Here is a 26,720-nt window from a genome sequence, read left to right on the forward strand (position 1 = left end):
GGTGCTGCCATCGGTCCTTCCTTCTCTCCATCTCTGAGGTGCTAACGCAGGAGAGAACTTGAGCCCTTCCTTCTCACCTGGCTCCATAGAGGTAAGAAGAACTCACTCGCTGGGTTTTTTCCCTTCATTTTTTAAAGGGAGATCAGTAAAAGAGGTGGAAGAGCAGAAAGCGGGGGAAAACAACTGGATTTGGAGTCAAAAGGTCGAGGTTCAAATCTCTGTCCTATTTATTATCTCTGGGGGCAAATGGCTTAATTTATCAGCCGAGATTGAGTTTCCACATCTGTAAAATGGAAGTGGACAGCTGAACTGGAGGATTCCTGACATCCAAGGGGAATGTGGCTGAGCCCTACGGGTCCCGTTGCCTCTTCTGGTGCCCACGGGAGATAGACATTCCTCTCCCTCTTGTCTTTGATTCCACCCTACCTTCCTGACCTTGGCATATTCCTTTTGCCTGTTTTAAATGGTGCCAAACCAAAAAAAATTAAAAGCATAGAATTATTTCAATTAAAGGTTAGATGCTGCAAATCAAACTAAGAATTGGGAAGTATTGATCAGAAAAATATCTCCCCCCATCCCTGACCTTCCTCCCCTCCATTGTAACTACTTTAAGTTATAACTTATTAAGAAACTGTGGTAGGGGGCAGCTGGGTACCTCTGTGGATAGAGCACCAGGTCTGGAGATGGAAAGTCCTGGGTTCAAATCTGATCTCAGATACTTCCTAGCTGTGACCCTGGGCAAGTCATTTCTCCCTGATTGCCTAGCCCTTACTGCTCTTCTGTCCTAGAACTTTTGTTTGGTATGGATTCTAAGGCAGAAGGTAAGGGTTTAAAAAAGAAGATGCAGTGCTAGATGGACGTGGAATTATCCCCAAACACATTATAAATGAGGAATATTGAGGGATTTCTAGAACATGGAACCCAGTATTTTATATTGCTAATGAAGAAAAAACCTAAATACATTTTTCTGCTGCTTGCATGTAGGATAAGGTGGATTCCTCTCATTCAGGGAGAGAGGAGAGACTGTGATTGGTGTTTTAGCATCCTTTTTTTATTTTGAATGACAAGTTCTCTCCCTCTCATAACACCTCCCTGGGCCATTGAAAAGGAAAGCAAAAAGATATATGTTATGGTGAAATCATGCAAAATATTTTGACAATGTGGGCTATGTCGTCCATTCCCATCCTACAACACAAGAAAAATTTAAAAAGCTGTTGTGATTTTTTTTTTGTAAACCCTTACTCCCTAGCTCAGTATCAATTCTAAGACAGAAGATAGGCTAGGCAATTAGGGTTAAGTGACTTGTCCAGGGTCACACAGCCAAGAAGTAGCTGAGGCCACATTTGAACCCAGGTCCTTCGGACTCCAGACCCAGTACTCTATCCACTGTGCCATCTAGCTGCCCTTGCATCACTTTTTTTTTTAACCCTTCCCTTTCATCATAGAATCAACACTAAGTATGGGTTCCAAGGCAGAAGAACAATAAGGCAACTGGAGTTTAGTGAAGGCCCTGGCCCTTCCGACTCCGAGCCCAGCACTCTCTCCTCCATCTATATCAATTTTATTCGTAACACCATCATCCTACCTCACTATTCTGCTTTTGTGATTTTTAATTGAACAAAGGTCTGAACAGCACCGAATCCGGAATCAGCATGACCAGGCTTCAACTCTGGCTTCAAACACTTACCCATTGACCCTGGGAAAGTTATCTAACCTTTATCTGCCTCAGTTTCCCCAACTTTAAAATGAGAATCTCCCTCCTAGAGTTGTCATGAGGACCAAGTAATCTAATGTTTGTAAAGTGCTCGGTACATAATAGATGCTAAATTGTTCGTTGTCTTCCTGAGATCTAGATGGAAACATCAGGTGAGCTGCTCACGGGATAAGGAATAGGACCTTTCAGGCAGTCCCAGTGGCGGGGCAGGAAGAAAAGAGGACATGCACACAGATTTGAGTTTTTAAAGGACGGGATCCTTAGCAGCACTGTTTCCGTCCCCGATGGGCTAATTTATAAAATGCCCTTTCTCCTCCGAGCCTTTGAAAGCTGAGGAGAGAACTTTAACCTGCCCGTGCTCTCCTCACCCAGGCAGGTCTCTTCGGGGGTGTGCTTTCCTTATCACATGCAAACATGGGAGGAACACAGGCGTGTGTGGAGCCGGGATACATTCTGCTCCTGCCTCCCTGCAAGACGACGGGGTCACTTCTTCCCACTCGGGAGAACTTCAAAAAAGGCGGACAATCTAATCGAGCCTAAAAAGCAGAGGTGGTCTAAACTCTAGGCTAGGGTTCCCAAACTTTGATGGCCTACCGCCCCCTTTCTGGAAAAAATATTACTTAGTCCCCTGGAAATTAATTTTTTAATTAAAAAAAAATTTTAAACCCTTAACTTCTGTGTATTGGCTCCTTGGTGGAAGAGTGGTAAGGGTGGGCAATGGGGGTCAAGTGACTTGCCCAGGGTCACACAGCTGGGAAGTGTCTGAGGCCGGCTTTGAACCTAGGACCTCCTGTCTCTAGGCCTGGCTCTCAATCCACTGAGCTACCCAGCTGCCCCTTTTTAAATTTTAATAGCAATTAATAGGAAAGATAAATGCACCTGTGGCCATCACCGTCCCCCCTGGATTGCTGCAGCACCCACCAGGGGGTGGTGGCACCCACTTTGGGAATCACTGCTCTAGGCTAACATTGCCCAGTCAGGTGGTAGGGCTGTACCATTTATAATGTTGGGTTTTGCTCAGGAAATCACAGCAGTTCAGAGGCGGGAGGGACCTCAAGGGACATCTAGGTCATCAGATCTGTACACAAATACACCCAACAAGTGATCATTCAACCTCTGATTGAATACTGCCATTGATGAAACTCACTTTCCTAAGAAATAATCCCTTCTTTTTAGGGAGAGCTCAGTTTGTTACATCAAGCTAAAAGGGAAAAGATAGGGAAGGGAAGGGAGGAAGAAGGAAAAAGCATTTATTAAGCACCTACATGGTACCAGGCACTGGGCTAAGTGATTTATAAATATTATCTCATTTGATCCTCACAAAAAGCCTGAGAGAAAGGGAGCTGTTACCATTCCCATTTTACAACTGAGGAAACTAAGGCAAATGGATTAAGAGACTCCTTCAGTGTCACACAGTTAAGTATCTGAAGCCAGATTCCCTCTCAGGTCTTCTTGACTCCTACCTTGGCAGAGTCACTCAGTAGCCAACCATTATTCCTATTTCTGCCTTTTGGGGCCAAAGAGAGCAAATTTAAACCTTTCCCCAGATGACTCGAAGACAGTAATCATGACCTCCCTAAGTTTTCTACTTAAACAAGGAGGCTCTAACACTTAAAGCCATACAACCTAGGACAGATCATTTAAAACCATTCTGAGAGGGGGCAGCTGGGTAGTTCAGTGGATTGAGAGCCAGGCCTAGAGACAGGAGGTCCTAGGTTCAAATATGACCTCAGACACTTCCCAGCTGTGTGACCCTGGGCAAGTCACTTGACCCCCATTGCCCACCATTACCACTCTTCCACCTAGGAACCAATACACAGAAATTAAGGGTTAAAAAAACAAACAAACAAATAAATAAATAGCCAAATAAATAAATAAATGAATGAAGGATGATAGAAACATTACCTATTCTCATCGTGAGTTTTTCTCACAATCAGTCTTGTTCCTGTAGTTCACACAAGGAAAGACACTTTCCCTGGCTATCATGTGGAAAGCACTAAGAAACTAATGCTGCCGAAGGTGAATAGTTTCAAGCCACTGATCTTTGTTTCAATATAATAAATATTATTATTATTATTATTATGAATAAATGCTTGTCAAAATATTTAGAAATACTCTTCTCCCCAGAAAATGTGGATTTTAAAAAAGGATAAGGCAGAAATCCAAAGGAATCGCAATAATCTACAATTATCGAGTCTCAAGAGACAGAAGGGCCCGGGAGGTCATCTAGTCCAACCTCTCACCCAGTGTATTCCCAAGAAGTTATATGGCCTTTGCTTAAATGACTCCCATGGCAGGAAGCTCCCTCTTTTCTTTAAGTATTTATTGATTATCTTGTTGCTGTTCAGTCCTGTCGATTTTTCATGATTCCATTTGGGGTTTTCTTGGCAAAGATACTGGAGTGCTTTGCCATTTCCTTCTCCAGCTCATTTGACAGATGAAGAAACTGAGGCAAATGAGTTTAAGTATCTTGCCCAAGGTTGCACAGCTAATAAGTGCCCACCTAGCTGCCCCTCCGTGATAGCCTTTTAAGGACTTAAAGAAAGCTACCATGTGTTACCCTGAGAACCTCTTTCCCATTCCTTGCTCCCATTCTTGCCTCTTTTCTCCAGTCTAAGCACCCCCCCCATTATAGCACATCGTGATCTCTGGTCCTCTCCCCATTGACCACTGAATCATTGATTTAGAGCTGGAAGGGACCTTGAAGGTCATCTCATTCAAATCCTTCATTTTACAGATGAGAAGACTGAGGCTCAAAGAGGTCAATGACTTAACCAAAGTCCCAGAGGCAGACTGAGATCTGAATCAATGTGATTTAACTCAAAGTCTAGTATTTTCCTCATTGTAATCCATGGAAGTTGCAAAGAGGAAACTTAGACTTGGCACAAGGGCAACCTCCCAACAACAAGAGCTCCAACGAAGTCTACTGTACCGGGAATGCCCTGCCTTGTCACCTTCCCTTTTCCTCTTATAAGACTTAGCTCAGATCCCCACTTCTGCAAGATGCCTTTTCTGGTTCCCCTAATGCCTGATGCCTTCTTTCCTTTTAAATCACCCTCAGACACCCAAGTGTGTATATCTACATCTATGTGTATGTATATAGAAGGAGAGCTGGAGCTATTTGTGTGTTTTCTCTCTCATTAGAATGTACGCTCCTTGAGAAAATGGTTTTTGGTTTTGTTTTTTTGGTGTTTTGCTTTCTTGTATCCTCAGCACTTAGCACAGTCCCTAGATCTTAATTAGCCCTTAAAAAAGTATTTGCTCATCGACTGACAAAAAGGGAGTGGGGCTGTCTCGGGAGACGGTGGGTTCTTTCTCATAGAGGTCTTCAGAGACCCGTCTGGGAAGTTTTTGAAAAATATTTTCAAAACTGTAATCCCACAGAATTGATTGATTTTCTCTGTAATCGTACGAGTTTTACTTTATGCATTGAAAAACGTGATTCTGAGCAGGCATCACCAGAAGGCCAGAGGGGTCTGGTACATGCAGAAAGGTGGAGAACCCCAGGTCCCTTCTAATGGAGATTCTGGGAAGTCACAGACTCCCTGAGCCTCAGGGGCTGTAAAATGGATGATGATGATGGTGGTGGTGGTGATGATGATGATGATGATGATGATGATGATGACGATGATGATGATGATGGTGGTGGTGGTGATGATGATGATGATGATGACGATGATGATGATGATGGTGGTGGTGGTGATGATGATGATGATGATGACGATGATGATGATGATGATGGTGGTGATGGTGGTGATGATGATGATGATGATGGTAATAGTGATGCTGCTGCTGCTGCTGCTGCTGACAATATTTGCAAAGCCTTCCTCACAAGGTTACAGTGAGGAAATCACTTTGTAAATCTTAAAACACTCAAGAAGGGACAGCTAGGTAGTTCAGTGGATGGATAGGACTCGAGAGGAGAAGTCCTAGCTTCAAACACTTGCTAGATGTGTGACTTGGGGCAAGTCACTTAACCCTCCATCGCCTATTCCTTACAGCTCTTCTGCCTTAAAACCAATACACAGTATTGATTCTAAGATGGAAGGTAAGGGTTTAAAAAGAGGGAAGGGGTGGGGGAGAGGCAGCTAGGTGCTCAGTAGAAACTTAAGCCTACAGATAGGAGGTCCTGGGTTCAACTGTAGCCTCAGATATTTCCTAGCTGTGTGACCCTGGAAAAGTCATTTAACCCCAATTACCTAGCCCTTACAGTTCTTCTGCCTTGGGACAGATGCTTAGTATTGATTCTAAGAGAAATGGTAAGGTTTTTTTTTTCTTTTTTCTTTTTATTTTAAACCCTTAACTTCTGTGTATTGACTTTATAGGTGGAAGATTGGCAAGGGTAGGCAATGGGGGTCAAGTGACTTGCCCAGGGTCACACAGCTGGGAAGTGTCTGAGGCCGCATTTGAACCTAGGACCTCCTGTCTCTAGGCCTGGCTCTCAATCCACTGAGCTACCCAGCTGCCCCCGGAATGGTAAGGTTTTAAAAAGAAAAACACTAAAGAAATGGGAATTATTATTATGAAATCCTTTTTCCCTGGTATGTGGTGATTGTAGCCCCAGATTGAAGGAATGGAGTGGAATGGGTGGAGGGGGGAGGTGTCAGGCTGTTGGAAGCCATAGAAAGGCAATCAATAAAGGAGAGTGAGGGGCTCTGTTCATGGCGGAGTGGGAAGAACCCTAGATCGTCACGGCTGTTTTCATTACACTCTGGGGCAGGCCAGCTCAGACACATGGGCAAGGTCACTCCTCTCCTGCTGTCTCCAAAGGCTATCACATGCCACGCAATTCTGGGGAAACCAGAGCTTAGCATGGTGCCTGGCTAACAACATAAAAATGGTTTATGGGCTGACTGGATGGGTTATTCTGAAAGCAGATGAAGGTGTGCTAGGAAGAAACACTAGCAGGGGTGGACCATTTAATTTCCATTAATTATATTTCACTCTCAGACAGAGAATTAGCAAGCGTGGCAAACATTCCCGTGTGGTCATACCACACGTGAAAGCCCTCAGGAGACATGACCTCAGAGATGTCTCCGTCTGCCCTTGTCTGTATTCTGTCATTCACTCTCCAAAGCTCACTCCTGTGAGGACCCCGACATCACGGCCTTCCAGACCCTGAGAATGCAGAGACAGAGACGTCAAAGCTTGTATGGGCTCAACCGAGATATCTCACAGCAGAAGGATCTTAGAGGTCACGTAGACCAGTTGTACCTGGCCAGGACTCCCTCTGACAGTGTCTCTTATAAGAGGTCATCCAGGCTTCCCTTGAAGACCCCAAGAAAAGCTGGGAGTGGGGAGGAAGAGGAATCACTTCTTGAGACAGTAGCCCATTCCACTTTGGGACAGCTTGAATTTTTTTTTTTTTAAACCCTTATCTTCCTTCTTGGAATCAGTACTGTATATTGGTTCCAAGGCAGAAGAATGGTAAAGGCTAGATGATGGGGGTCAAGTGGCTTATCCAGAATCAGACTAACTAGAAAATGTCTGAGGCTAGATTTGAACCCAGGACCTATTGTTTCTTGAACCCAGAACTTCTGACTCCAAAGCCAGCTCTCTCTCAGGTTCACCACACTATCTCTCCCAGGTTGTGATAGTCCTAAACTGTGACACTCAGAATGGAACACAATCCTCTGTATGAATGAAGTCTGGCCACCAAGATTCTCAATGCCGTCTAGAATCACATTAGCTTCTTTGGTTGAAAGATAAACTCTTGCCTCATATTAAACCTAGATCTTTCCCAGACAAAGCTAGCGGGCCCTCTTCTCTATAGTATTATACTTGTGAAGCTGATTTTTTGAATCCAACTATAAACCTTTGTTGTTGTTTGATCATTTCAGTCTTGTCTGACTCTTCATGACGCCATTTTGAGGTTTTCTTGGCAAAGATATTGGAGTAGTTTGTCATTTCCTTCTCCAGTTCACTTTACACATAAGGAAACTGAGGCAAATAGGGTTACATGACTTGTCCAGGGTCACTTAGCTAATGAATGTCTGAGGCCAGATTTGCACTCATGACAATGTCACCTTGACTCCCTGCCCAGTCCTCTAGCCGCCATGCCCCCTACCTACCCATTTACATTTATCCATATGAAATTTCCTCTTATTACAGTAGCCCCAAGTTCTAGGCAGCCAAGAGATTTTTGGATCCTGACTCTGTCATCCAACTCATTGGTTAATCCTCTTGGCTTAGTGTTATCTGCAAATCGATAAGATGTTACCGTTGTCTTTATTGAAGTTATTCAAAATGTCGGACAACATAAAGCCAAGGAGAGATCCCTGGAACATTCTAGGGAGGGGCCTTCCTCCAAAGTGGCATCAATCCATTAATGATTACCTTCCTCCTCAAGTCAGATCATTAACCAGTTCTAAATCTCCTGCATTTGGCAGAAAGTGCCCCAGACCCCCCAATCAGGAAGACTCGTCTTCCTGACCTCAAATCTTTCCTCAGACACCTCCCAGCAATGTGACCCTGGGCAAGCCACTTAACCCTGTTTGCCTCAGTTTCCTCATCTGTAAAATGAGCTGGCGCAGGAAATGGCAATCACTCCAGCATCTTTGCCAAGAAAACCCCAAATGGGGTCATGAAGGGTCAGACATGACTGAAATGACTGAACAATAATGACGACAAAAAAATCTCCTCAACTGTAACACAGGGATGCTTAACTTGGGATCAACACAGAGATTTCAGGAACTCTGTGAACCTGGATGGGAAACTATTACATCCTTATCTTGACCAACTTGTACCTGAAAATGTAGCATTTCCTTTAAATATTTAAACACGATTCTGAGAAAGGGTCCACAGGCTTCTCTAGACGGCCGAAGGGGCCCAGGACACAAAAGGATTAAGAACCTTTATTTTCTCTCCTTTCATATTCTCTACAAAAATAGCACGAGAGAGCCTATGACAAAAGCTTTACTGAAATCTAAGTCAGCTCTCCCTATGGCATTGCCATGATTTACCAGTCTAATATTCCTGTAACCCTCTCCTTACTCTGCCTGTGCATTTGGGAATTGTACCGAGTTTTACAAGAGGAGTGTTAGTGGAGAAACATCCCTTTAAGAATTAGCTTCTTTATGCACAAATCTGGACACGCTAATCCTCTGATCTTTGAACCTCAGTTTCTTCATCTATCCTATGGAGATAATAACATCTCCATACTAACTTATTCATTCAATCAATGAATAATTTATTTATAATAACTTCTTTAATCAGGCAATTAATCAAATCAGCCACAAAAAAACACCATTTGGTCTCTCCCTGTCTTTCTAGCCTAATGTATGAGTTAGAGAATTTTGTATCTTGGACTTAATCTCCCAGAATTCTTTCCTCATCCCCAAATCCTTTTCCCCTTTTCATTTATGTGGGTCTTTATGTTATTGTTTATATAGTTCTGTAACTCCTCCATTTCTCTCTCTTCTCTCACGACCGGGGCTGGGTTAGCTAGCTTTTTTACTTTAGTTATTATTAATAAATGTTATAAAATATAATACTTATTGTATATTCATTTTAATCTTTACACTAATCTCATACTACTCCCCCTCCCCAGATTCTAAGCCCCAGACAAACTGGACAATTCTTTTGGGTCCTTTAAAGAGAAGCCATCAATTCTGACCTCTGTGACTTTTCTCAGCCCGTTCTCTAGGCAGAGAATCCTCTCTGTCCCCCTCTTAGCCTGCTGAATTCTGACCAAACCAAGAAAATCCATCTCAATGGCTGCTGTCTTCATGAAGCTTTCCCTATTTCCTCTGTTGCGATGAACCATCCTTTGGAACTGCACACAGCACTTGTCTTCCCTTCTCCAATGCCCCCATAATCAATGTGCTCATCTTCCTACCCTACCAAACCAAGCACCAGGATCGCTGGCACTGTGTCTAAAGGAAACACTTCCACCTGGGAGCATGGTCCCCTGGTGTTGGGTGCTTGTGTGTTGGACTGAATTTTTCTTTTTCAAACTTAGCAAAGTTCTTCCTGAATGTTGGAGCTAGAAGGAACTCTGGGGATTTCCAGGTCTCCGATTTCCTAGGGTTCAGGAAGAACCTTGGTGTTCTTGGTGAATGTAAATAGGGCTTCCATGAGAAAAACTCTTTCTAAGATGCTAACTCTGAAATCACAATTGAATAAAATATGTATAATACTGACTTTTTAGCCAAAATGGTTGCCTGAATAGAAGCAGATGACCCGGCTCCCTCACATCTACTTTAGTAAAAACATAATATTTGTACCAGACTGAATAATGATCAAGAAATCCCATGAGAAATTGCAGTAAGTGGCTTCTTCCACCCCTGAAATGCACAAAAGGTTAGGTAGAAGCATGTAGGCAATAAGAAAGGAGATCTTCAACTAAGCCAGGACCAGCACAGGCAAATAAGCCAGAGAATCAGGAAACCCTGAGATGAGGAGGTTGGAAGCCCTAGAGACTGGCAGCTACCAGGGACTCAGACGGAGATAGCCCAGATCCAGGGCCTCCATGGTTTCTCTCACTTTGTCCTAAGACCCCAGAGAGTGCCCCGAAGATAAAGCACTTTGTACACCAAAGATCAGGGAGCAAGGCCCAAACCTAGGAGGTGAGGATCAGCCCAGAAATGCAGAGAAGCCAAGGCAAGATCACAGAAGGCCAATTACCTCTTTCAAAAGTGTAGCAGGAGGCAGAGTGTGGCTCTGGCACAGAGACTTAACCCAGGAACTAAAGCCAGAAATTAGTAAACCAAAGGCAATTAATTATCAACTGTTATCAAACATTATTTGTAGCCCTAATCGTCTCCCGAAACCTTTGCCCTCAGGAGGAGCAAATAACTCAGTAACAAATATAAATAGTGACTCGGTGAAGGAAAAATGGATTTTCTAAAAGGACTACATGAAGACTTAGAAGAAATGAAGGAAGAGATAAAATAATAATAATAATAATAATAATAATAATAATACAAACATTGGAGGAAAGGGAACAAGCAACTTAGAAAAGCAAGTAGTAAAGCTTATTCAAGTCACAGACTCCCTGAAAATTAGAATAGACCAAACAGAAATCAGTGATTCCTTTAGATATTAAAAAATATTTAAACAAAATTAAAAGATTGAAAAAAAAGAAAAAATGTAAGCTGTTTGGTATCAAGAAACAGGGCTCCTTGAAAACGCTTATTAAAAGAAAACCTAGATGCTGTACTTCAAGAAATCATATACAAAAACTGTTCAGATCTATTCAAATCAAAGGACAAAGAAAAGTCAAGAAAGAATCCACTAATCATCTCCTGAAAGGAACCCCAAAAGGAAAAGTCCCAGGAATGTCATGACCAAAAGCCAGAACTTCCACCTCAAAGAAACAAATACCACAATTAACTAGATACAAGCAGTTCACATGCCAAGGAATTATGCTTAGCTTCACATCTCAGAATATAATATTCTAAAAGGCTTAGAAAAGACTTACCACTAAACGTAATTTTCCCTACAAAACTCAAAATAGGCCTACAGAGGAGGAGGAAATGGACTTTTAATGGAACAGAGGGTTTCCAAGTCCTTTAACAGAGAACTTTTCTGATGAAAAGACCAGAGATGAGTTGGGATTTTGAAATATAAACACAAGAGTCAGGAGAAATCTAGAAAGGTCAACTTTGAGAAATTAGAAGGGGCAGTGTGATGTGTGCTAACATTCTATTGGGAAAGAAGAAACAAGGGCCCTTAATGCCTTTAAAAGAGGGGAATTAAATTAATTTATTACATTATTTATTATTTTACATTTTAGATTAATTATAATTAAATTAAGATTGGGAGAATTAATAAGAAAAACAGAGGAGAGTAGATTGGTTCTGTTTTGAAGGTGAGCTTTCTATACTATACTAATAACACAACTTTATAAACTTGTGTGGAAAGGAGGAATGAGGCAATGGAAATTGCTTTTTTTCTTATACTTGGAGTTCATTAGAAGATGAGTATAATAGTAATAATAGCTAGCATCTATATATCTCTTTAAGGTTTGTGAGACTTTTACAAATATCTCATGTTTATCCTCACAACAACTACAAGAGTTAAGTGCTATTATTATCCTCATTTTACAGAGGAAGAAACTGAGGCAGCTAGTGGTTAAGTGATTTGTCTAGGATCACACAGTTAGGAAGTATCTGAGGTTGGTTTTAAACTATATTCACTGTTCCACCTAGTTGTCTCATATTTGACTATACAAATGTGGAGGAAGAAAGTTGGGAGGGTGGATACAGATGAACCCCACTTTTATCTGAAACAGAGAAAGAAAGAAGGAACACACACAAAGACACAGAATCACACATGTGCAAACAGTTTGGTATAGAAACACATTAGAATCAACAGGGAAACAAGCTGGAATGGGCGGTGGAGGAGGAGGCATTAAGAAAGAGGATGAAAATAATACCAGGGAAGAGGAGATTGTAAACAAAACAAGGTCCTGATCCTGAAGACAAGATTTAAAGGGGGAAAAAATAAAAACAAAGAACTGGAATCTAAGGGGTTGTCCATCATTTGGGAAATGGCTGCACAAATTGTGGTATATGAATATATAAAAGAATATTATTAGACCGTAAGAAATGATAAAAGAGGGGATGATTTCAGAGAATTCTTGGGTACGAACTGTAAGAACTCTGATCGCTGTAATGATCAACCAGGTCTCCTGAGGACCTTTGTATGAGGAAGAGAGCTTCCCAGCCACCCTCTGGCAGAAAGGGATAGACACACACAAGGTACACAGAGACACATTTTTTTCATTTTTATTTTTATTTTGAATATTTTCCCATATTTACATGTTTCATGTTCTTTCCCTCTCCCCAAACCTCCCTAACCCTGCTTAGCCAACGGACAATTCCACTGGGTTTTACATGTATCACTGATTAAGCCCTAATTCTATATTATTGATAGTTGGGCTAGAGTTATCATTTAGTGCAGAGACACATTTTTGGACAGCAACACAAGTACAGAATCATTTTGTTTGATTATTTGTTAGAAAAGGCTTTCTCAGTTTTTAATTTGGGCAGAGGAGGTTAGGAAGAGGAAGGATTAGCACTAAATGCATCCTCCAAAAGAGAGCCATTAAAACTTTTTTTTTAATGTGCACAAGGAAAGAGAAAGAAGCACAGTTAAGAGAGATAGTTTTGAAAATGATGTAAAGAATTATTGTATACTTTCTTTTAAAAGGCAAATGGTATGAAAAAGTTTCATAGGCAATATTTTTATGTCCTACTATGCATGAAAATGTTTTTATTTAAAAAATTAAAATATTTATTACTTGAAGAATTTGTATGAATATGTGCTTTGCTTCATTTCTTAAAAACCTGTCTATATTATAAATCAATTAAATATAATTTTTCAATCAAAAAAATAAAAATAAATTTGAAGAAGTTAAAAAAGTAAAAAAGTAAAAATAAATAAAACCTCTGTCTATCTTTATGCCAAACTAGAGGAGGAAAGAGACTTCCCCAAGGACATATAGCCACTCCTTACCCCCATCTCTATTTTTGTTCTCTGCCTCACCAAAATGGGGAGGTGGCTCTGAGCTATAAGGAGCTATTCCAGTGGAGAATATGCTCCAAGAAGGAAGGTCCTACCCAGATGGACAAGAATGGTGTTACTATGTGTATGGGGAGACAAAACTGGCTTTGGAGTAGGAGGAAACTTGGCTTAAATCATGCTTCTGTCATATATTAAATTGTGGGTCTTTGGGTAAGTCATTTAACCTCTCTGGGTCCATCCCCTCATCTGTATACTGAAGAGCATAACTCTTATCAACTGACCTTGTCATCTTAAATCTATGGTTTTATAATCCTACAAACAGCCTTGGCTTGAAGAAACTCATCACAGAATCATAGACTTGACCAAGATGGGAGGAATTTTTTTTCTCTAACAGTAACTCATGACTTATGACATAAAGTGGCTGTGAGGTCTATTAGTGGAGGGACCCATAAATACCTCTTTGATTTTGTGAATACTTCATCTTAGAACTGGAAGGGACTCAAGTAGCTATCTAGTACAATTTGTATCTTAAAAAAAAATAACCTCCCCTAAGTACCCATCAAGTGATCACCCAGCCTAGACCGGAGGATCTTAGAATCACAGACCTACATCCTTCACATTTTTTTTATTAGTTCCATTGAAATTCTTGATCCTTTGTTCTTCTAGATGAATTTGGTTATTTCTTCTAATTCTATAAAATAGTTTTTTGGTAGCTTGATAGGTATGGCACTGAAGAAGTCAATTAATTTGGGTAGGATTGTCATTTTTATTATATTAGCTTTTCCTACCCATGAGCAATTAATGTTTTTACAATTGTTTAGATCTAGTTTTATTTGTGTGAAAAGTGTTTTGTAGTTGTGTCCATTTAATTCCTGTGTTTGTCTTGGCAGATAAATTCCCAATACTTTATACTGTCTAGAATGATTTTAAATGGAGTTTCTCTTTCTAAGTCTTGCTGCTGAGTTGTGTTAGAAATATATAGAAATGCTGATGATTTATGTGGGTTTATTGTGTATCTTGAAACTTTGCTAAAGTTATTATTTCCACTAGCCTTTTAGTTGATTTTCTAGGATTCTCTAAATATACCATCACATCATCATCTGCACAGAGTGACAGCTTGGTCTCCTCATTGCCTACTTTAATCCTCTCAATTTCTTTTTCTTCTCTAATTGCTACCACTAGCATTTTCTAGTACATTAAATAATAGTGGTGATAATGGGCATCCTTGCTTCACTCCTGATCTTATTGGGAAGACTTCTAATATCTCCATTGCAGATGATACTTGCTAATGATTTTAAATAAATCTAGACCTAGAGCTGGAAGGCGCCTCACAGGCTACCTAGTCTGATCATTCATTTTATAGATGAGGAAATTATAATTTAGAGAGGCAAATGATTTAAGAGTCACATAGTTAGCACTCAAGGGGAGAATGGAACTCAAGTTCTCCAATTCTAGAAATAGTGCTCATTCTACAGTATGCCTCCTCTCAGTGAACCTACAATTTACTTTTTTAATATTTTATTTTCCTCTGTTACACGTAAAAAAAAATTTTAAGTTTTGAATTCCAAATTCTCTGCCTTCTTTTGACTCTTCCTCCCTCGCTACCCTCCCTCATTCTTGAAACAGAAGGCAATTTGATATAGATTCTACACTTGTAATCCTGTAAAACAGTTTTCCATATTAGTCGTTTTGTGTAAGAATTCTCAAATTAAGAAAAGATGAATAGGGGCAGCTGGATTGAGAGTCAGGCCTAGAGACGGGAGGTCCTAGGTTCAAATGTGACCTCAGACACTTCCCAGCTGTGTGACCCTGGGCAAACTTGACCCCCGTTGCCCACCCTTACCACTCTTCCACCAAGGACCCAATAAAAAAAAAAGATGAATAAAGAAAATGAAACATAGTATATTTCAGTCTGCATTCACACTCCATGAAGCCACAATTTAACTGTCAGTCAACAGTTTACTTTCTCTTCTAGCCTTGTGGCATCTGAAAATTTTGTAAGCTTCCAATCCAAGTCATTGAAAAAATGTTAAATGATATAGGAGCAAATACACACATCTGGGATATCAATATCATAGATGTCAAATTATTAGTGGCTATTCTTTAGGTGTTCCATGACCCAAGGGCCCATGAATCAGCAATGATCCATTCCATAAATATATCAGCTCCAAAGAATCTCTTAGCTAGAATGATTTATGAAACGTTGATCTGGGCCAGGGGTTCTGCACCTTTTCTGTGTCCCGGATTCTTTGATAATCTGTTCATGCTTATGGATCCATTTTGGGACTAATGTTTTTAAAGTCATATAACAAGATACATAAGAACACAAAGAAAATTGATTATATTTAAATAGTTATCAAAATATTTTAAAACAAAAGCCTATGGTCTCAAGGTGAAGAACCTTAATCTATATCAACTTCTCCAATTTTATAGAGAAGGAAAAAGAGTTTTAGAAAGGGAAAGAGCTTGCCCAGTGACACCTAAGTAGTAAATGGCAGGGCCTGGGCTAGGACTCTAGCCCATCAATAAATTATACTAGGTTCTGAAAGTCTGAATCAGGAAAAATCCTGATCCCAATGAAAACATTACTGCAATGGTAAGAGGCAGGCAGACTGGCTGGCAGAGAAATCCTCTCTAATTAAGTCTGTGCTCAGTCTACATGGAATTAATGTCCTTGGATGCTGGGAGTTCCTCTGGGGAGATAGCTCTGTAGATTTGTGGTGAGTCACAACAAGGCATCAACTTGGTGTTTATATAGTAATAACAAGATCAGGAAGGTACTAGCTAAGAAATTCTTCTCTCTCTCTTTCTCTCTCTCTCTCTCTCTCTCTCTCTCTCTCTCTCTCTCTCTCTCTCCCTTCCCCCCAAAAAATTTAATTAAAGGGGGCAGCTAAGTAGTTCAATGGAGTGAGAACCAGGTTCAAGATCCTTGGTTTAAATCTAGTTTCTGATACTTCCTAGCTGTGTGATTGTGGGCAAGTCACTTAACCCCCCTGGCCTAGCCTTTACCACTCTTCTGCCATCAATATACAGTATTAACTCTAAGATGGAAGATAGGGGTTTTAAAAAGAAATAGAAGAGAAAACACACCAGGCTATCAGGAAGAGGCTAGGAAGTACTTGCAGAGGGAAGACTGTGAGATCAGCAGCTACCTGGAAACTTTTCTCTTTTTTAAAAAAAATAGTATTTTTCCCAATTATCTGTAGATATAATTTTTAATAATTGCTTTCTGACATTTTGTGATCTGTTTTCTCTTCCCTCCCCTCCTCATAATATGACGTTAGGTTATACGTGTGCTGTCAGGTACATATCACTCATATGAGGAAAAAACTCATGAAGGAAATAAAGTAAGGAATGGCACGCTTTCATCTGCATCCATCTGTTCTTCTGTGCTAGCGGATTGCCTCTTTTGTCCCCAGTGCCTTGGCATTGCCCCGGAACCTTGCACTGCTGGGAAGAGCTAAGTCACTCATAGATGCTTGATTGTGTTTTATTGCTGTTAGAATCTGGTTCTCTCGGTTCTGCTCTATTCACTTTGAAACACTTCTGTCATAAAAGTCTTCTCCAGGGTTTCTTTGTGATCATCCTGTTTGTCTCTTCTTATGGCACAATGGTATTCCATTACCATCCTATCTACACCATGTTGGGCCATTCCCCAATTGATGGACATCCCTTCGGTTTCTAGCTCTTTGCCACTAGGAGAGGTTTTCAATAATGATGGACTTGTAGTGTTGAGAGCACGACTCCTGGAGGCCCTCCTTTGGATGTCCTGGCACCTTGGGAAATGAATAGGGGAAGAAGCACTGGATCCGGAGTCAGAGAGGTTCCTAGCCCACCTACTTCCAGGGAGATCTTAGACGCCCGCCCCCATTTCCCCTCTCTAGGTCTCAAGGTCCTCATCTGCCACAAAAAGGGGGTTGGACTAGATATCTGCGCCAAAGTCCCTTCCAGCTCTGAATCCGACTGTCTCTATGATAGTAATAATAATCACTAACATTTAGAAATGAAGGTTTACAAAGCTCTTAAAGTAATGTAATGAGAAAAAAGAAAAAGGGAGGGAAAGCACTGGATTTGAAAGCAGAGGAACTAAGCTAAAATCCCAGCTCTGCAACTTATTTCCCTGTACAATGCTGGGGAATTTCTGTCCCCCTTCTGGGCTTCAGTTCCTTCATCTGTGAAATGTAGATAATAATTATTACATACTCCCCCTCCAAAAGCAATTCGTGTAACTACATCACTACACAATTGTTATTGTTATTGTGTGTAAAATTAAGGGGCAAGACTAAATGATCCCTTAAAATCTAAACTCTTTGGTGCCACATTCCTTCTAAGAGTCTTGTGAGGAAAGCACCATAGGTGTTATTACCCCCATTTTGCAAATAAGGAAGTCAAAAGCTCAGAGAGGGAAAATGATTTTCCCAAGGTCACAAAGCCAGGAAGCAACAGAACCACAGTATGCTCCCCCTCACTGAATCACAATCATGAGCTGGGGCCATGGTTCCCTAAAGGCTCGGTGCTGAGAGATCCTCTGACACTCCAGGGTTGGGCGTAAGGGGCCAGTCCAGGGGGCCTGAGGGCTCTTCCAAAATAGTTGGACTCCTCCAGCAGAAGCTGGGTCAGAAACCAGGAGTTCAGAGCAACCAGGTGGTTCAGTGGACAGAGAACCAGGCCTGGGATGGAAGGTCCTGAGTTCAAAACAGAACTCAGACACTTCCTAGCTGTGAGACCCTGGGCAAGTCACTTAACCCTTTTTAATTGCCTAATCTCTTTGCCTTGGAACTGATTACATCAATTCTAAGACAGAAGGTAAGGGTTGAAGAAAAAAGAAAAGAAATGAGGAGTTCCTAGATGGGAGCATAAAGTAAGGGTCTTTGGACTTCTTACCAAACAGCATACCTTAAAATAAAGGTAAGAAGTTTTCAAAATCAGTAAAGAAGAATTTATTATGCACCTACTATGTGCCAGGTACTGCGTTTCTTGTTTTTCAGTTGTTTCAGTCATGTCCGACTCTTCATGATCCTACTGGGGTTTTTCTTGGCAAAGACATTGGAATGGTTTGTCATTTCCTTCTCCAGTTCATTTTATAGATGAGGAAACTGAGGCAAACAGGGTTAAGTGACTTGCCCAGGATCACACAGCTAGCAGGTATCTGAGGCTGGATTTAAACTCAGGAAGATGAGTCTTCCTGACTCCATTCCACACACTCTATCCGCTGCATCACCACAAATAGTGGCCAAGTCCAAAAGTGACTTGCGATCTGGAAATTTAAGTGACACAAAAATCTATTGGTGGTATGTGTGTGACTCTCGAAATGTTGCACAAATAGTATGGAACCCAAGAGGGCAGAAGACAAACAGGGTAGTGTTGGGATTGCCAAGTTAACTTTGACTTATGCTTTTAAAAAAGCAATGCGTGTTTTCACATAGAGTCTTCTTTTTTTGTATCCATGGGCACATCCACACTTGTGACTGTCAAGCTTTTAATAAGAAATGTCTGAGGACTGTATAAACTATAAACAGGTGCGAGCATTTCATTTGATTCAACAAAAAGTCATAAATTACCTACTATGGGCTAGCCACTGCCCCAAACATTAGAAATCGAAATCTAAAAATAGAAGCAATTCCTATCCTTAAGAAGTTTACTCTCTATTAGGGAGGAATATTATATGAGAGTATATTTATACATACACACATACACACACACAGACACACACACACACATATATATATAAATAGTATATATTAGATTTTAATATTTATTTTTATTTTATTTTATATTATGTATCATTACATTATATTCTATATTTGTTATTTTATATTCTATATATAGATGTGTGTTGTATGTATGCACACAGAGTAATTTGTTTTTTTCTTCTTTTTTCATTTTTATGGTCACGCCAAACCCACTTCCATATTGGTCATTGTCGTAAGAGCACACTCATACAGAACCAAAACCCCAAATAAAACCATTAAGACATTGACGTGAAAGACAACTCCAACAGTTCTTTTTCTGGAGGTGGAGAACATTTTCCGTCATAAGTTCTTCAGGACTGTCCAAGATCACAGCATTGCACATGGAGAGTAGCCAAGTTTTCATAGATAATCATCGTCCAACATTGCTGTTATTGGGTGCAAAGTTGCCCCGGTTCTGTTTATTTCTCTCTGCATCTGTTCCTACATATGGAGTAATTTGATGTAAATTTAAGAGAGCGCCATTGGCAGGAGCCAGAAGGCAGGAGGTGGGCATCAGGAAAGACTTCACTTAGGAGGTAACTACAGAGATATTCTTTGAAGGACTCTGTGGGTCTTCATGTTAGGTTAGGGATAGAAGATAGGATAGGGAATTAAGTATCTAAAGAAGCACCACCTTCTCCCCCTGCATCAAAAATAAATAAACAAATGAATGAATGAGTGAGTGAATGAATGAATAAATAAATAAATGAAGGAAAGAACAAGAGGGGAAGGGACCTGCTGGGCTGGGGAGTCTAGGAAGGAAGAGCTGGAGGACTCCCGAGGAGATGCTGGTGGCAGCAGCTAACACTCACTTCTTTCTCCCGCAGGCACAGCGCCAGACAGCTTGAATGCTCCCACGATGGAGGGGAAAGCTGAGCTAGAGAGAGTAGATGTCAGGCTGCAGCCTCCCATCCTCATCCAGAGACAAGCTCCATCCCAGAAAAGTCTGCTAGAGACTGCAAAGGCCAAACTGAAGAAGAACTGCTCTCTGAGCCCTGGCAGGCTGAAGGATGCCCTGCTGGCCTTCTTCCCGGTTATAGGCTGGCTTCCCAAGTACCGCTTCAGAGACTACCTGGTGGGCGACATCATGTCTGGCCTCGTCATTGGGGTCATCCTGGTCCCTCAGGCGATCGCCTACTCCCTGCTGGCGGGGCTCAAGCCCATCTACAGCCTCTACACGTCCTTCTTTGCCAACATCATCTACTTCCTGATGGGCACCTCCCGCCACGTGTCCGTGGGCATCTTCAGCCTGCTCTGCCTCATGGTGGGGCAAGTGGTAGACAGAGAATTACAGCTGGCAGGGTTTGACCTGAATGAAGACAGCTCCCCGGGCAGCAGGAACAGCAGCAATGAGACCTTCCTGGCTTCTGACCTGCTGCAGGAGGGCCTGGGTCCAGAATGTGGGAAGGACTGTTACGCCATTAGCATCGCCACGGCCTTGACCTTCCTGGCAGGGGTCTATCAGGTAAGAATCCCAGATTGACAAAGAAGCTCACACTGCCTGGAGATGGGAGGTTCTGGGTTTAAATCTGGCCTCAGACACATCCTAGCTGTGTGGCCCTGGGCAAGTCACTTGACCCCCATTGCCTAGCCCTTAGCACTCTTCTGCCTTAGAACCAATATTGGTTCTAAGGCAGAAAGTAGGTAAGGGTTTAAAAACAAACAAAAATAAATAAACAATCGGGCTTGCACTGACTCAAAGCCTTTCTAGCTTACTGACAACCTTTGAGAACCCAGTCACCTTCACACCATAAGGTATCAGAAAAAAAAATGATGAATAGAAGATCACCTTCCCATCCACCTACCCTTAAAAAGCTTTTTTTTTTCCTATTAGTTATGTTATTTCATGTTCCCATGAGCCTAATAAAGTAGGTTACCACCCCGTATTTTACAGAAGTGGAAACTGAGGCTCAGAGAGGTGATCTCTTACCCAGGGTTACAGAGCTAGTAAGCAGCAGAGCTTAAGATCATTAAATGAATGAGGACAAAGACCTGGCTTCTCCTCCTATTTCTCTGTCTCGGACGGTTCACTCCTTTTACTACCTGTTTTATTCCAAGCAATTCTCTTAATTTCTTCATCTATAAAACAAGAGAATGGATTTGAGTGACCTCAAAGGTCCCTTTTGGTCTCCACCTCAGCTTCAGTTTCCCTCTCTGTAAAATGAGGAGGGGAAGTTGGATGAGATCATGAGTTTTTAAGCTTTTTATTGCATCCTGTGCCCCCTCTGGCAATCTGGTGAAACTATGAACACCTTCTTATAATCAGGTTTTAAAAGTATATTATCTTGGAGGCAAGTGGGGTGGTTCAGTGGACTAAGAGTCAGGCTCAGAGATAAGAGGTCCTGGATTCAAATCTGACCTCAGACACTTCCTAGCTGTATAACCCTGGGCAAGTCACCTACTGCCTAGCCCTTACCACTCTTCTGCCTTGGAATCAATACTTCTGAGATGGAAGATCAGGGTTTAAATAAATAAGCTAATTAATTAATTAATATACAGACATACAATAGATTAAAATATTTAAAAAATTTTTAATCGACATTTTTTGTGTTTATATTTATTTTGTTAAATATTTCCCAATGACATTTTCTGTGTTGTTTTTTTTAAACATTTTTTAGAATCGGGGGTTGGTTTATTTTTAAATCATATTGAAGGAAAGGCTAAATGTCATTTAGAGGCTATAAAAATAAAGCTGTCATTTTTTCCCCACTCGAGATCATGGACTCCCTGAAATCTATCCCCACGGGCCTTAGATGGTGGTCCATGGACCCCAGGTGATGAACCTCGATGGTCTCTTGATCCCTTCCTGCTCTGACACTCCGCAAGTCTGTGATTTTATTACATGCTCAGTATCAGGAGGAGGATAAGGAGGATAAGACAGGCCCTCAGGCTTTCTCTGTTTATCTCTGAGATAAGAGACATAAAAAGATAATTACAAATATTGGGCAGCATCGACTTCCTGCCAACTACCAGGTATAGACCAGAAGTGCTGGGGAAGTTCAGCGGTCAGGGAGGCTTCACCAAAGAAGAAGTCTAGAAGGAGAAGTGGCATTTTCTGGGGGTCTGACTGTCAAAGGAGAACACTCCTGATAATGATGCTAAGAACAGCCACAAAATGCTTTCCTCCCAAAGGGGGTGACCATCTTTACAGTGATTGTGCAAAGATGACAAAATCCATTTTACAAAGGGGGAAACAGAGGTCCACAGAAATGAAGGGGCCTGCCTAGAGTCACAGAGCTAGTAAATGACAGAGTTAAGATTCAAAGGCAGCTCTTCTGTCTCTACCACCCCAGGCTGGAAAACAGCAGGAAGGAGCAAAAGTATGGAATCGGAAATTAATGAAGAAATATCTGCTCCAGGGTCAGCAAGCAGACCAGCCTGGCTGCACCACAAGGACAATCCTTTCTAAAAATAGATTTTTTTTTTATTGATTCATTTTGTGTGTATATCACCTAGATTTCCCTCTCCTTCCCTCCTCCTACAGAAAACCATTCCTTTTGGGAAAAAAAAATGTTTTTGAAGAAAAGAAGAAAAAATAATCATACCCTCTCAATATTGCAAAAAATAAAATAAAAGCTGACATTTTAGGCAATGTTCCACACTCCATGGGTACAAAATTCCCAGGGAGAATCATTCCCCTGTTAGTAACTACAGTGCCCGAGGGCAGCAGTGGGCCCCAGGAACATGTTCCTTAAGAGGAAAGCTAGCGTGGTATACTGAAGAGACTGTATGTCCAGGGAGTCAGGAGACAAGACTGACTCTGTTCCCAGCTCATTGGGTGACCTTGGACAAACTTCACCACTCTCAGCTTCAATTCTCCCATGTAAAAACTGAGGGAATGCAACTTTCCTTTTCCTTCTCTTCTCTCTTTTCTTATCTCTTTTCTTTTTTTCCAATTACATGTAATAACCATTTTTAACATTTATTTTCTAAACTTTTGAGTTCCCAGTTCTTCCTCTCCTCCTCTCTTCCTGAGACAATAAGCAATGTGATCTAAGTTGTATGTGTATGATCATGCAAAACATACTTCCATATTGGTTATGTTGGAACACAATATTTCAGAAGAAGGATTAGAATTCAGATCTTTCCTAATTCCAAGACCCTCAACCTTTCTACTATGATATATAAAGTTTTTCTTTTGCCTATCATATGGGAAGTTTTTTAAATGCATCGACCCAAAATAGGCTCTCTTAGATGGACAGAATCCAAAGAAGGGCTATGATTTGCATCAGTGCCGGGAAGGCCCACCTTGATGAAACTATAGAAGGGAAGGTGGAAAGATAAGGCTCAAACCAATGTCTGAGTTACCTTCCTGATTAAAATGCCTAGAACCCTTGATGGGGACCTTTTAGACATAAACCATTTTTCCTCTGGTGTTTTCTACCCCTACAAACTGTAATGGATCCATTGTTGATCCATGCCTTCATGGAAATGAATGCCTCTCTAATGATGAAATTTCAGGAATGCTGAAATGTTACTGAGGGGAGATATTTATTTATTTTTTGCCACTAACTCACAAAATGAACTTGAGCAAGCCCATTCTTTCTCTGGGTCTCAGTCTTCTCATATGTAAAAATAAGAAGGTTCGATTGGATGGTCTCTGAGGTCCCTTCAAGCTCCCCATTCTATATTCTAAAGTAGAGATGCTAAATACCAGCCAGCAGCTCTCCTGAATGAAGCCCAAAACTTGGGAGAAAGAATGCTAGCCACATCTAGAGAAAGAACTATGAGAGTAGAAAACACATGACTTGCCCCTTGTTTATATGGGTATATGATTTGGGGTTTTGGTTTTAAAAGATTGCTCTGTTACAAAAGTGAATAATATGGAAATGGGTTTTGAGTGATTATATATGTAAAACCCAGTGGAACTGCTTGTCAACTCTGGGAGGGTGGAGTAGAGAGGGGAGGGAGAGAATAAGAATCATGTAACCATGGGAAAAAATTTTTAATTAAATTTAAATTTTTTAAAAAAGAAAAAAGAAGAATGTAGCCCAAACCAGATTAAAATGTCACTGGGAACAACAAGGTGACTCAGTGAATAGAGAGCCAGGCCCAGAGAGGAAAGGTTCTAGGTTCAAATGTGGCCTCAGACATTTCCTAGCTGTGTGGTCCTGGGCAAGTCACTTGACCTTAATTGCCTAGCTCTTAGTACTCTTCTGCCTTGGAACTGATATTTAGTATCAATTCTAAGACCGGAGGTAAGGGTTGTTTGGGGATTTTTTTAATGGTGTTGGGAAATATTTGACAAAACAAATAAAAATTCAATAAAACCAATAATGCTGCATTCTTTTTACTTTTAAAATGGTTTTAAACCCTTCCCTTCTGTGTTAGAATCAATACTGTGTATTGGTTCCAAGGGAGAAGAGTGGTAAGGGCTAGGCAATGGAGGTTAAGTGACTTGCCCAGGGTCATCACAGCTAGGAAGTCTCTGAGGCCACATTGGAATCCAGGACCCCCTGTCTCTGGATCTGGCTTTCAATATACTGACCTACCCCAGTTCCCCTGATAAAATTATGTCAATATGTGGCCCACAGTGATCCTTATGTAGTTTGGTTTTATTTTTTTTATTTGATTTTGTTTTATGTTACTTTGAATCCATTGTTCTCTACTGTGTTACAGCTCTGGGCTTGTGCAGTTCTAGAGTCATTAACTATTTTGTCCTAAATTTTTCAGCTGCCCTTTCCCCCGCCCGGCTGACCCTCCGTGTTCTGTTTCTAGGTCCTCATGGGACTTTTCCAGCTTGGATTTGTCTCCACGTACCTCTCACAGCCTCTGCTGGACGGCTTTGCCACGGGGGCTTCCTTAACAATCCTAACCTCCCAAGTCAAATACCTCTTCGGAATAAAGATCCCTCGTCACCAGGGATACGGCATGTTCCTCGCCACGTGGGTGAGCATCATTCGAAACCTCAGCCAGGCCAACCTCTGCGACGTCCTCACCAGCGCCATCTGCCTCACGGTGCTGGTGGCGGCCAAGGAGCTGGCGGACCGGTACAAGAAAAGGCTCAAGATCCCTCTGCCCACGGAGCTCGTGGTCATCGTGGCCGCCACCTTGGTGTCTCACTTTGGGAATCTCCACGAGCGCTACGGGTCCAGCATCTCCGGGGACATTCCCACGGGCTTCATCCCGCCCAGGGCCCCCGCCTTCGGCCTCATGCACCGAGTAGCCCTGGATGCTGTTCCCATAGCGATCATCGGCTTCGCCTTCACCGTCTCCCTCTCGGAGATGTTTGCCAAGAACTACGGTTACACCGTCAGGGCCAACCAAGAGATGTTCGCGGTGGGCTTCTGCAACATCATCCCGTCTTTCTTCCACTCCTTCACCACCAGCGCAGCCTTGGCTAAAAGCCTGGTCAAGACGTCCACGGGGTGCCACACTCAGGTGTCCGGCGTGGTCAGTGCCGCCGTGGTGCTGTTGGTGCTCCTGTTCCTGGCTCCGCTGTTCTACTCCTTACAGAAATCCGTCCTGGCCTGTATCATCATCGTCAGCTTGAAGGGGGCTCTGTGGAAGTTCAGAGACGTGCCCAAGCAGTACCGCCTGAACAGAACAGATGCCCTGGTGTGGGCTGTCACCATGGCCTCTTGTGCCCTCATCAGCACTGAAATCGGACTCCTGGTGGGGGTCCTCTTCTCCATGCTCTGTGTCGTGGGCCGCACGCAGCATCCTCGGGTGGCTCTGCTCGGCCAAATCGAGGACACCGTCTTTTACGAGGACAGCAGGCGATACGAGAACCTCCTCCCTGTCCCCAAGATCAAGATATTCCGGTTTGAGGCCCCCCTCTATTATGCAAACAAAGACTTCTTCCTAAAATCCCTCTACAAGATGGCAGACCTAGACCCCGCGTTAGAAGCGGCAAAGAGGAAAAAGTGTGAGAAGGGAGAGCCCGCCACGGACGGGAGGCTGGCGGAAAAGGGAGCTGTTGGAGAATTGGGCCAAGCTGATACCACCTGTCACCTGGTCCCTAAACAAAGCGAATTTCACACCATCATCATTGACTGCTCCTCGGTGCTATTCCTGGACACTGCTGGCATCAGCACCCTCAGAAATGTCCGGAGAGATTACAGGGCTGTGAACATTTCCGTCCTCCTTGCTGGCTGTAACCCGTCCGTGACGGACTCTCTGAAGAGGGGGGGCTACTTTGACCACAACGAGGCGGGCATGAAGGAATTACTGTTCTACAGCGTGCATGGGGCAGTCCAGTTTGTCCGGGCCAGAGAACAAGTGATGGACTCCACTCTCTAGGGCTCCAGCCTTCCTGAAAGCCCCGTCGAGCCCAACAGCCCGGAGCCAGCAGGGGAACATTCCATCACAGAGCCTTGGGAGGCGGAAAGGGCAAAGGAAGCCTGGGAATTCCAGCCTTGTAAGCAAACACTGCCAAGAGTTCAAATCCCAGCTCTGCTGCTCACTAGCTGGGCAGCCTTGGGTTTCCTCAGTTTCCTTCTATGAAAAATGAAGGGTTGAACTAGGTTTCTAAGGTCCTCTCTAGCTCTCAATCTTTTGATCCTAGAAAGTTTACTTTTTGAAAGAAAAAAGAAATTCTAACCATTACTGGACATCTGCTTTTTTATTATCTGGAAAGACAAGAATGGCCTGAAGTCTGTCAGCCTGGGGCTTCCCCTCCTGGGTTGGAGACACAGAGGAATAGGAAGGGCTAAAGTCTGAACAACTGTCACTGCGTCTGCAGAAAGACACCACACCCAAGTGCATTTCAGAGTTATGCCAGGCGTCCACATGCCCACACGTGGCACCATCTGTCCCGGGCAGGGCTCCGAATACACCAGGTGCTTAATAAATGTGTGAAGGAA

At 42.2% G+C, this 26,720-nt stretch overlaps 1 protein-coding gene across 1 annotated transcript; it reads left to right on the forward strand.

Annotated features, from left to right (window-relative positions):
* SLC26A1 (solute carrier family 26 member 1) lies at nt 1–26,720 on the forward strand. The gene is made up of 3 exons (XM_044682201.1): nt 1–91; nt 19,743–20,380; nt 24,634–26,720. Exons 2-3 carry the CDS (start codon nt 19,775–19,777, stop codon nt 26,155–26,157), a joined length of 2,130 nt encoding a protein of 709 aa, XP_044538136.1. The 5' UTR covers nt 1–91; nt 19,743–19,774; the 3' UTR covers nt 26,158–26,720.

This window comes from Gracilinanus agilis, chromosome 6 (genome assembly GCF_016433145.1).
Source record: "Gracilinanus agilis isolate LMUSP501 chromosome 6, AgileGrace, whole genome shotgun sequence".
Taxonomy (NCBI): Eukaryota; Metazoa; Chordata; class Mammalia; order Didelphimorphia; family Didelphidae; genus Gracilinanus; species Gracilinanus agilis.